The sequence below is a fragment of the Plectropomus leopardus genome, chromosome 18, assembly GCF_026936395.1.
Source record: "Plectropomus leopardus strain MGB_pleo_1.0 chromosome 18, ASM2693639v1, whole genome shotgun sequence".
Lineage (NCBI taxonomy): Eukaryota > Metazoa > Chordata > Actinopteri > Perciformes > Serranidae > Plectropomus > Plectropomus leopardus.
The window spans coordinates 22,763,199-22,775,580 of NC_142193.1; the positions used below are offsets into that span (position 1 = coordinate 22,763,199).

Consider the following 12,382-nt stretch of genomic DNA (forward strand, 5'->3'; position numbering starts at 1 on the left):
GCGCACTTATGCTTAACTGCTGTGCTGCAGGGGTGAGGAAGCTGGTTGGCAGGTACACATAAACACACATATGAAAGCACAAAGATGTTGTGCACACATAAAGATACAAGCAGGACTGGGGTAATATTATTACACTGTTGTGGAACTCATATCTGTCATGTATAAACGATTGTACTTGCAATAATTATGATAAATTATTCAAATAACAATAATTCTGTTAAAACCATCTTCATTTTCGGTTATCGCCCACGGAGGTGGAATTGCAGGGAAAACAGAGTAGTGTGTGTATGTGTATGTGGTGGGGAGGTTAACAGAGGGAGGAGAGATGAGGCTGAATGATTATGTTTTTGCAAACTGCAGTTTTCTGCGTCTGCAATATTAATTTAGGTACAATTTAAATGCTGTACAGCATCTTTAAGCATTACAAACGAGCTGTATGTGACATTTAGACCATATCTACGTTCCAGAGTCTCGGGCTGGATAGTCTTCACATCTTGATATGGAGGTGGCTAAGCTAGAAGCTAGCAGCTGATGGTGCTAACTAATCAGCAGCGTTATTAAAGGCAACAGTGCTGAGAGCCACATTAGCCCCTTTCACACTGCCTGTTCAAGGCAATAATACCGTGCCTTTATGCCACCTTCCTATTCGGTATGAAAGGTATGATTGCAGGATGGGGAGGGCAGAGTTGTCTCGCCTTTAAGCCGGCAACGGAGATTGTAACAGCAGCAATTTTGCATTTGTGTAAAAGGGACAGACGGCAGAACAAAACCATGGGCAGGATGGATGCAATGTTTTGATGACGTGTTAAACATGCAACCCACATTGGGAAATTAAAAAAAAAACAAACAGCTAGCAGCAGTTAGTGGATAGTTGAATAAAGTACAACAGCAGCCGAAAATGTCTGCAAATCAAGAAAAAAAAGAGGTCCAGGAGCTCCTTCCCCTTCAAATAAAGAATGAGATCAGTCACCACAGAGACAGTAAATGAATGTTATTGACATGTTATGCCATTGTTATTTTTTATAAAGGGCTGCCTGCACACGTCAGACTGGAGGCAGACGCTGTTGTGTTAAATTTCAAACCTCTTTTGATTCCACGATGCTGGTATGCTATCTAAAATCACTTTGTGGCTGGCCTATAGTGCAGTCTCCATCTCTACTGTTAATGTGTGGGGAAACCAGGGGGCGGGCGATATGCTTCTGCACCACCACCTTCCCAGTATAACTGCCGTATAAGTGCAGAACAGAGTGGCAACTTTAGCTAGCCTGTTGGACACACTCACAAGGATTTACAAGCACATGCTGCTGGACTTACCACAACAGTGAACTGAGAAGCTTGGTTTATAAGACACACAGCGGTAGGGTGACTTTATTCTCATCTCAGGATGCCATTACTCCACTATATCTTTACCTAGCAATTCATGCTTTGCTGCTATATCAATGCTCTAAATGTCACTGACAGCTTCTTCAGTTTGGAGAAGAAATTTTTAATATTAAGATTCTGTTACTTAGATTTCGCCGCTGACCTTGTTGAATGATTGGCAAGAGTCTTGACTGAATCATGTAGAGACAAAACAATAATAACGGTGCACAACTAATCATTTTTACAGTCGTATCTAAAGATATTCATTTCACTTTCAAATCAGACCAATTTACCAAGAAGCTGTTAGAATTTGAGCTCAGTCTCTGTCAGTTTTATAGTTAGGGTTTACTGTTATTGTTCTCTGGCCTGAGGCTTATCTGTCTAATTTAGTGGAAATCTAAAAGTTTAATGCAGTCTAATATACTGCTGACAGAGAGACAAACAAGCGAAGGTAACTTTCAAGGCAGCAGTAACCCTGGAGAAGTAGGCAGGTCAAAGAGAAAAGCCTTGACAGAGCGGAGATACGGCAAAAATGGGGTGGAACTCCAATAATTGGAAGTTAATCCTATTATTTTGCAAAGACTGTGTTCAGGCTTTCGGCTATGGCTGTATGCACCAAGCTCAACTCCTATATTTTGTCATAAACTGCAGATAATCTATCATAACTTATTTTTGTATTTTAGGTTTCAAGAGGCAACACAACAACCTGTCTCAGGCTGTTAAACTACCAGGCACAGTGCTGCACAGGTCATACATGCAGAGACTTGTTTACATTCTCCTGCCCTCTCTGCGTCTTACTGATTTCTTTTCCCTGAGCCAAAGTCCACAGGAATATATGCCCCCGTGCCCCTCTGTTACCTGAAGATGAAGATGAAGAGCATGAGCAGCATACAGAAAGTGGCCACGTTGTCCATAGTCTTCATCAGCACCACCAGCTGCCGCCTCAGCGCAGGCATGAACCTCACCAGCTTAATGACCCTCAGCAGCCTGAAGGTCCTCAGCACTGACAGGCCGCCGTCTGCCTGCCCGATGATCTCACACACACTGGGGTGTGTGTTGCATTGGGTGGATGTGTGTGTTTAACAGAGAGAGATAAAGTGAGAAGATGCAGAGAAATGAAAAGAAATGGGTAGAGAAAAAAATAAATGTTGTTACAATCAGGGAATGTGGGGAGAGGAAGGTTTTGAAAAATAAATTAAAAATGATTAGAAATGTGAAAGACCAGATTAGAGAAGATAAGAGGACTCGTCACTAAATAAAAACACACTACTGCACATTTTTCAAGATAAAGAAATCCATACTGCTATGATAAGGAATACGGCAGCATTTTGCATATTTTATCCCCACGCTGCCTGACAGCTCCTATATTAAACATTTGTCATATAAAAGAGGTGGTGTAGTTTAATGCAAAGCTCCATGGGGAATACACTGAAACAGATGGAAAATCTGTTCAGAACAATGCTTGTCTGTTTTCTGGAGATGAAAGTATATCTTGAACTCAATTAGATGTACAGTTATTACATGTTTGGACAAAAGCTCTGATTAATTTCCAACAAAGTGATTTGACTCTTGATTTGAGACGGAGTTTGTAAATATTATATCTCATTTATTTAAGGGAAGCTCTGTCCTTTTTTAAAATTCATCATACATGTTACTCTTATGGTCTAAGGGAGTCTAAAAATTATTAGTAAACATGAACAACCCTCTTCAGACTTCCAAAACTCGAATTTGTGATGCCATCAAGTATTAAGTCTGGAGCTGCTCCTTAGACAATGAATTAGGAAAGATGTTATAGATGACACAGAGAGCACCCAGGGGAATGTTTTGAATATTTTGTTGTGCTAATAACAACAATTGGCATATATATATATATATATATATATATATATATATATATAACTTGCTGTGACAAACTAACTTATCAATCAGCAAATAATTTTGTAGCTTGCAGACCTGATGATGACAATGATGCCATCGAAGATGTTGTAGGGGTTCCTCAGGTACTCAAAGAAGCCAAAGGCAGTCAGCTTTAGGATCATCTCCAGGGTGAACATGCTGGTGAAAACAATATTGCAGATCTCCAAGACGTTGGTCAGCTCCTCGGGCTGGGTGGAGAGGGTCACAGAAACAGAATCACAAAATCACAAGTAAGATGTGGAAGTGGGGATATAGACAGAGTGGGTGGGTTTGATCGGTTTGAGTTGCAAGCACTCCAAGTTAAAAACAGTGATATCCGCAGAGAGGCAGGTACACACAAAGAGATAAAAACACAGTTGATATTAAACCGCTGCTTTGCAATCACGGCTCCCGCAACAAAAGATGCCGGAGCCACTGCGAGAACAATTGTGTACGCATCACATTTCTCCGCCTGTGTTGAAAAGGCTGTCACTCAAACTGTCACTCACTTGAAAAGAGAATTCTCTCCTACCTGGCAAATAAAATTAACGCATACACCTTATCTTAGATAGGCGACAGACAGAGAGGAAGGGAAGAGACTGAAAAACAGGAAAACAAATTGGGTTTTTTTTTAGCACAGCTGTTTATGCAAAACTGTAAAAGAAAGCTCGGGAACATCACATCAGAAACAAAAAAGTGAGAAAGGAAATGGAGAGTGTCTATTGTCTGTGTAGCGCATGGTGTCAAACTCTGGCTGGATATGAACCACACACACACACACAAGAAACACACACTCTCCAGTCAATCCCGAGTTTATTTCCATTTGTATGTGTGTGTGCACGATATGGATCAGATGCTTTCTCCGATACCCCCTGTGAATTTCAGTTTCAAAGCCAGCGGAGAAATAGCCAGCAAGCCCTGCCAAAGTTAGCAAACCGTGTCAGAAAAAAACAGCCCCCCCCCCCTTCCTCTAATCCGCTTTTTTCCTCCCTATCTATATCCATCTCCCTAGTTCTCCATCCCTCTTTCTTTCTCTTTTTGAGTCTCATTATCAGACAGACACATCTCTTTGCGATCAATATCCTCCTGTCGATCAGAGGACGGAGAATGGCGGAGGGAGAACCCGTCTGGAGGAGAAGGGAAAACGGGGAGCGAGCAGAGGGATTGTTTAGGAGTATGATGATGACATGATGGAGGAGAGGAGAGGGAAAATACTCGATTAGGGGTGAGAGAGAGCAGAAATGATAAAAGGGAAGGAGCGAAACAAAATAAGCCCACAAACCCAGCCTAAATCTCATGAGCTCAATTTTGACTCTAATGTTTTAGTCTGGAAAATATCTACTGAGACTCATTTGAGTTTGGTGCTGAAGCTGTAGCTGGAAGCCGGCGCAATCTGCGGACTGCTGAGTGATTCAGAAAAATGCAAATAAGACACTCAAACTAGATGCGTTGTGGTGGAAAATGGGGAATGCAGGAATAAAAAGAGTTGTATCTCTTAGCACTTAGCTCTAACCTTGACCTGTGTCCATTACTCACTCACTAAGTCGTAGGTACAAACAGGATATGAGATTTATTTATTATTGACAGAACCATCACAGCCCTTGACACCTCAGTTTAACTCCGACAAAATATCATAGTACCTCTCTCTCAGTGCTTTTTTCCCATTTTCTGATTTCCTTCTAGATTTCATTCCCTCGCTGTGTTTCTCCCAATGTCCTTGTACCCGTGGTCTCCCACTTTAATTTCCACCTGCTCTCCTAATTTTCCATCTCCTGAATAATATTTCATATTTTACCCTCCCATACAAACATCCTCTCCCTGTTTCTCTCTTGAATTGTGCCCTCAGTCAGTGTGTGAATGTAACTTGCATATGAATGAATGAGCAACAACTTCCAAGCCTGAATTCCAATGTGCTTTTTTTTCCCAAATACAGAAATGTGCAGGCACGAAACACACATAACATGAATGCAAATGGGCAGCTCGTCTTTAGAGTGGAAATAGATGACTTTGCAAAGATGCAGCAGCTCCTCTTTGTTATGTTTGTGTCATTTGTACTGCTGCTTGTTTTGGACTGTAAAGTTGAGGCATACACATTTGACTGCAAGCAGTCACCAACGGAGATCGTCTGACCACTTGCAACAGTTTGGGTCACTCTCCCAGGAGGACACTAGCGAGGGAGGTGAGTGGGTCAACAAGGTAAGCTAAAGGCTAGGCTGCACAAACCACTGCTCTCAACCAATTTTCTTGCAAACATACAATCCCTTGACAACAACATGGACGAGCAAAGTGATGCTAACTTCACACTACAAACTACAATGCAACAACTTCACCAATTACCTTACCACCGGGTCGCTGTTTAACTGTTGCTCAAACATTTGTTAATGTAGTTATGTCATCAGAGGCTTATGTGTGAATGCTACTTTCCACAAAGACCCTCTCCTTGACAAAATGTCACCTAAAGCTGTTATTGGATCAAAAAATTCTGTATGCTTTTGATTAAAATGTGCGCCCCATTTAACATCACATTTCAGCCCTGCGCAGCCCTGTGCACATAAAGCTAGCATAGCATGAGCTGACTAAGTTAAATAACACAGTACCACAGCTAAAACAAAAACATATGATAGATTGACACTTCACCACGTTATCGGAGCACTAAAAAAGTTGAGGCCTGATCTGTAGCGTGTCCCACCGGTTGACAGTGATAAGCGTTGGGTGTTAGTTGGTGGCTTTATGTCACCGGCTTCCATTGGAAATGACTTGTAGCCTGTTGTGTTACTCGTAGTGTAAACTCAGCATGAGGGCGATGCAGTGAGTCACAAATAACTGTTGCATCTTGCTTCTGGCCGAGACATGGTTAAACTGCAACATTCCTGCTGTGAAACTAGCAGGCCGCGTGCTGCACTGTGCACACAGGACATCTAATGCTGGCCAGAAAAAAGACCAGAGGCAGACTTTTTATGTATATAAGCAATGCTCAGTGCACATACATAACTGTTACTGCCATTGCAGTTTTGTTATGTTGCACCATAAATGAAGCCTTCAAATCTCCGGGAGATCAGACCCAAAGGCAGACAGAATTGCACATTGAATGCAAGGCTTATAGGGATCCAATCTAAATGCAGATGGTGTCATTATTCTATAGCCATTACATTGCACAATCAACATTTACTCATTAATGACCCGTTGATGAAAAAAGTTGTCTATTTCCACTTTAAACTTGCTCCTGCACAAAATCATTCGAGGAATTAGTGAGTGATAATCAAACATAAATATGTAAAAACAACATCTTTGATGGTAAAATATCACAATCAAAAATTGCAAAGCCGTACCTACACAGAACAACATGCATTTTTCATTTGAAACCACACACTTGACATGAACATTTCCCCTTAGCAGATGTGGTGCGGGTAAGGCAGCCCTGTGGTTAGTTGTTTTTCAGGGAGAAGCACATCAGCTTCAGAGTTCCTGTTTTAGAACAAAATTACAAGAGGTAAGACTTTCGACTGCAGAGCAAAAACACACACTTGTATCACTGCCTCTGTGTCAGCCTGTGGAAATTGTGGAGGGAGAAAGACTCAGGAGACAGACAGACAGACAAAGCGTCTGTGAGTGTGCGCATGCAAATGTGCATGCGTGTCTCTGCATACATGCCTACTTTGAAACGCGCTCGCTCACATGCGGAATCACACTGGGAATTGAGCTGAAAACTGCTGTGTAACCGGCGTCTGCCTCGCTCTTCCCATCTCGCTCCTCTCCTCCTCTCCCCCTCTCCCCCTCTCCACCACCACCCAGCCCTCGTTTATTTTTAGAGTCTTCAGAGATGAGAGAAAGCAACTACTCTGTGCGCTGTCAAAGAGTGAGTGGGCGGATGAGAGAGAGAGGGAAAGAGAGAAGTGGGGAGATGGAGGGTGAAACTGAGGGAGGTAAAAGAGAGTCAGACAGTATATGAGACACTTGGGGTGAGGCGGGAAGGACGGAAGGAAGAGAGACAGCGAGGAACAAAGGAGCGAGTGGGGGAAGGAACGTGCAAAGGAAAAGGTGCACAGAGGGATTTATGGAGAAGAGGAAAGAAGAGGAAGTAAAATTAGCAGGGGAGGAAGCAGAATGGCATCAGTTGAGAGAGAGAGGAATGCGGGAAAAAGCTTTTTTATGTAACAGCTTGTGTATGTTTCTGTTGTGCATGCACACATGGACACAAATAGATGTGTATTACATGTGTGTAGGCTCATCTGTGTCTGTATGCACATGCAGTCTTGGCAGGCTCTCTCCCTCTCTCGCTCTCAGACACCTGCCCTGCCCGTCTCAGAGGAGACTGGCCAATGTTAAAAGCCGGCTCGGTTTGTCTACCGCCAGGCTAAATGTTTACACCTCTGTCAGAAGAACTGCATGGCAGTGATGCTCCACTCCCACGCTCGGCCTTCCGAATGTCATTTGCTATTATGATATTTCTAGCAGCAATGCTTCATCAGCAGTGATAGTGGTTTATCTGCTGAGGCTGCGGCGATTTGTGGGAGTGAGAGGGGAGCGAGGAATGATTACACTGATGCACACTATTGACACTATGGTATGTCAGTCTGAAGAATTAAAGGAAATGCAAATTTCTTCAACAAGGGTGAGGAGTGATGTATTTGCCGATTTCCAAAACATTTATTACCTCTGTTAGCAAATTACAGGTATTTGAAATCAGCTCTGATAGTAGTTTCCAGGTGTGGCCTCGAGTCACATGACTTGGACTCAAGTCATAAATTTGAGGATTTTAAACTCAAAAAAATCAAATATGACTTGCAACTTAGTTTATAATGAGGACCGACAATTGAGGAAGGTCAAACTCGACACTGTTTGTCAAATATCTACCTTCCCCAGGATCTCGAAACTTATTTTAGAAGCAACATGAATTGTCCAATGTTTCCTTCTGTTTTTGTTAAGATTATCCTCTAAATCCTCATCTGACTATGGTCTGTATAATCCCTCTGTAATTACTCCTTTTTTCTACCCTGTATACCTGAGCCAGTATATGAGTTAAGTATCCCTTTTCTATTTACTGAGAAAACCAACCTTCTCCTAAGCCCAAAGATGTAAAAGTATGTCATTCAACAAAGTGTGCACGAATCAAATAATTTCCTTTCAATTCTTGAATCAACCAACATTAACTCCTTTCATTCCCAGAAAATCGACTGCATCATCACTGCAAACATTTGTATGTGACAACATTCACTGTATCATCTTACCTGGTTGTGATGCTCGATGCCCATGCTGATGGTGTTGATGAGAATAGCGATCATGATGCCCCTGCTGAAGTACTTGCTCTCCACAATGCCCCAAAGTTTCCTCCTCATATCATTCCAAATGTCTCTACAATGTCCAAAACATGTCCTCTTCTTCTGCCTCTCTCCGTCTCCCCTCTCCTCTAGATGGTTCTCCTCCTTGCCCGTCTCTTTCACTGCATCCTCCTCGTCTTCCTCCCCATTGGCGTTGGATTCTCCCACGGCTCTGGCCCCTTCTTTAAGTGACAGCGCACATATAGGACAGTCTTCCGCATTCTGAGGGACAGTCAGACTGATGGAGTTGGATAGTTGTTGAGAGCCATGGTCTTGCTTGTTTTGGTGTGGACAGTAGGATGCTAGGGAGGCAGGAATAGAAAGAACATGAGGCTATAGATGCACGCTAACGTCAAATGTTATTTTGCATTGCAAAATATCCATGATGCAAGTATATGCCTTTGGTGCATAAGTTTCAAAAATGTATTGTGAGAACAGTATAAGCTTGACCTTGCAAAAAGTAAACAGTACAACATCCCTGAAGTCACATCCATTAAAATTCAGACACATTTGTGGTAAACATTGTTAGTGTGCAGATCATATTTCAGTTAACATCCAACTATGTGTGAGCATTTTTAATCATAAATAACATGATCAAGGCAGGTCATTTCCAAGTAAATAAAACATTTTCAAGTCCAATTATTTATAACAAGACAAGTTTAAACTTGCAAATCCTTGCAAGGCACAACAATCTGAAAACCTGCCAGTTTATACCAGTGCGACTAGACGAGACAGAGTATCGTATTCATGGCAAAAACTCTCTGTGCTTCTTTTCTAACTTCCAGCTTTTGTGATGCATACAAGTAAGTGGAACTACATGAGACGGACTTGAGTTCAGTGTGAATGGAGGGCTGCTGTCAGTGAACATGCTGTCTGCTGACAGCAAGTAACTCACTTGACAACTTGCTTTTGCTGCAAGCTGACTGGCTCTTGAAACAGGTCATTGGCTTTATGTTTTAAAACCAGGTAACACTATCAAACAATTCGACTTGAGCTAGGATAAGCCACCTCTGCAACTTCTTCCTGCCATGTTTTTACATGTTTTCATCTTGTTGTGAATCTTTGGTCTGAACTGGGCGTCACTGTTATGCAATTACAGATGTTGGCTGCAACCGAAATGTCAAACATTCCACTTTTACATGACATTTGAAAATGCCCTCCTACTCACTTTTCGGGTGCCTGGAATGATGCCGTTCTCCATTCACTATCCCTCCACCGCGCCTGTTACCCCTGCCTCCACCAGGTGGTGGGGGCTTGCCCCTCAGTGTGTAGTAGAGAGCTGCCGATCTCCTCTTCGCCTTGCGGAGGACGTGGCAGACCAGCTGGAAGATCTCCTCGTAGCAATCTCCTGGCTCTGCCATGCTGGCCAGCGTGGACGAGGACAGGCACTGTGCCCTCTGCTCCTGCATCAGCTGGTGCTCCCGCTGTTTGGTCTCTGAGAACTGGGTGGCGATGACCACCAGGCAAAGGTTGATCATGAAGAATGAACCGATCTGGATGGATGTGGAACAAGGGACAGAAAGTTAGAACATGTATTGAGGAGGACCTTGTTGGGTGAGTTAAGGGTCCAAAGTGTAAGATTTAAGGGGATTTAGTCGCATCTAGCAGTGAGGAGTGAAGAGTGCAAGCTGACACCTCTTCCAGTTAGAATTCCTTTTGCCTTTATTACATATAGAACAGCTTCAGCATTAAAGGGGGAGAGAGGCGACCGACATGCAGCAAAGGGACGCAAGGTGGAGTTGAACCTGCGGCCACTGAGCAAGGATACAAGGACATAGCCTCTACCTCTGCATGTACATAGGACCCTTGCTCTTGAGCTTGAGCTATTGGGCGCCCCAGACCTGGTGATTTGAACTGGTAAAAACACTGAATAAAGCAATTTCACATAGAAAATCACTGTTTTCCGACACTGCTCATTGCTGAGGGGCTGCTAACCATGGTGGCCGACATGAAAACACATATGGCCCTATACAGAGCCAGTGGGGGGTTTTTTGTCCATTCTGGGCTATTGTAGAAATATGGTGGTGCGACATGGTGGACTCTGGAGACAAGGGACTGCTCTCTACGTAGAAATAAACAGCTAATTTTAAGGCAATGAAAACACAACAAATCGTATTTTAGGTGATTATATACTAAAAAAACACACCACTTATGTCAATATAAAATAGATATCCTACACAATGGACATGTCAGATTTATAGTGCATGAATTGAGAAAGTAAGTACAAACAGTGAAAAGATACTAAAGGGAATAAGAGCTACAATTCAGCCTGAAGAATGAAATGTTCTGTAGGAAAGAGAGTGGGTAAAGAGTTACTGCAGAGCTCAAGATTTTACACACTTAACCAAGAGGCAACCTTAACTAACACAATTAAAACCAATGCAGTGTCTCATTTAAATAATCAGCCTATGGCTAAAGCAGATGTTGCTCATTTGAGAAACATGAAATATGTAAAGAATTGTGATTTTCCTATGGTAAACACAAGCGTGGTCTCGCATTAAGTTCACACGCTGTTTCTAATAATGTGTGCCAATCCCCCTGTAGAAATGTTAGCACACATGCTAAAGGTCTCTGAGGGTTGGCTTCCCACCAAACCGAGGCTGATTGTAGCAGACAGACAGAGCCAACACATGCCCAAAGCACAGTTCAGTGTCTGGCTATGTTTCCCTTCCTTTTATTCTCTTGACTCTGACTTAACTTTCCCTCCTGCCCCTACTCCGACTCAATATCTTTCTTTACTTTTCTGCTCTCCCACGAGCATGTCTTTACCAATCAGTATATCTCTATATTTGGACAATATTTCACAAAAGAGACGTCATTTTCTAATCATAAGTCAAAGTGAGGGTTGGAGGGATATTTGCAGAGAGGAGATGGGTGCATTGTGGATGGTACGTGTTGGCCGACCCTTTTAGTAGCAGTAATGGGAATCACTACAGGATTTCTGAAATGGCTTTTATTGGACTACTCTGAGCTGGTTACGGAACAATGATTAGATCAATATTGGCTAATGCTGAACAACTCAAAAACCAGACCACTGGATGGAGAGGGCAGCTTGTAGCAGAGTCTCGGTTTTGTTCATTACAAATCTGAACATGCTTCGCTGTTTCTCCTCCTCCAAAGCTCTCAGACAGAGCACACACCGACACCCGTACACACCTGCAAGGCCAAAACATTTGGAGCAGTAACACTCAATAAATCATGCACAGATCCAAACTTAATAACCCCCCACCTATGGACTTTCATCCACCATGATCAAAGATGCAAGGCGAGGTGAAGGAGAGACTGGAAGAAGCTGGGAGGAATGAAAAAGAAGAGACTTCGGAGATATTCACGAAGAGAGAAAGAGAGAAAAAATATAGCGGGGAGGTAAAGAAGGAGGAGAGATGCCCATCTGTGTCCTATGGGTCAAAGCAGGTCTGCAGGTGTGTGGGGCTTTGATTTCCCTCCAGGCTCGCATCTGTGTGTGTGTGTGTGTCTGTCTGTCTATTCTGTGATTCTGATCAGTAGACAGCTTTGCGCATAATTAGGGAGGGCAGTCCAATATCACGCATTCAGATGATCACTGCATTATGCATGCATGCAAACCCACACAAGCAAGCACACACACACACATGCACACACAAAGACAAAAATGCACGATTACACACTCACATACACAAATTAAGATGGCAGGCTTACTTAACAACTGATTGCATCTGTCAATGAGCTTCCATACAGCAGCTGTCACATGCATTTATGTTTACACATACTGTCTCTTTCTCTCAATACGGTTAGGTTCCAATATGGTCATTTATGGTTCCAAAAAT

At 42.8% G+C, this 12,382-nt stretch overlaps 1 protein-coding gene across 6 annotated transcripts in view; it reads right to left on the reverse strand.

Annotated features, from left to right (window-relative positions):
* Positions 1-12,382, reverse strand: part of LOC121956285 (voltage-dependent T-type calcium channel subunit alpha-1I-like) — a 202,802-nt gene that overhangs the window by 55,920 nt on the left and 134,500 nt on the right. For all 6 annotated transcript variants that reach the window (XM_088091141.1, XM_088091140.1, XM_088091137.1 and 3 more), the window contains 4 exons: positions 9,745-10,069; positions 8,487-8,878; positions 3,316-3,467; positions 2,221-2,406 (listed from right to left, as the gene is read on the reverse strand). In XM_088091141.1, the coding sequence (XP_087947267.1) occupies positions 2,221-2,406; positions 3,316-3,467; positions 8,487-8,878; positions 9,745-10,069 (1,055 nt within the window). The remainder of the gene's footprint in view (positions 1-2,220; positions 2,407-3,315; positions 3,468-8,486; positions 8,879-9,744; positions 10,070-12,382) is intronic.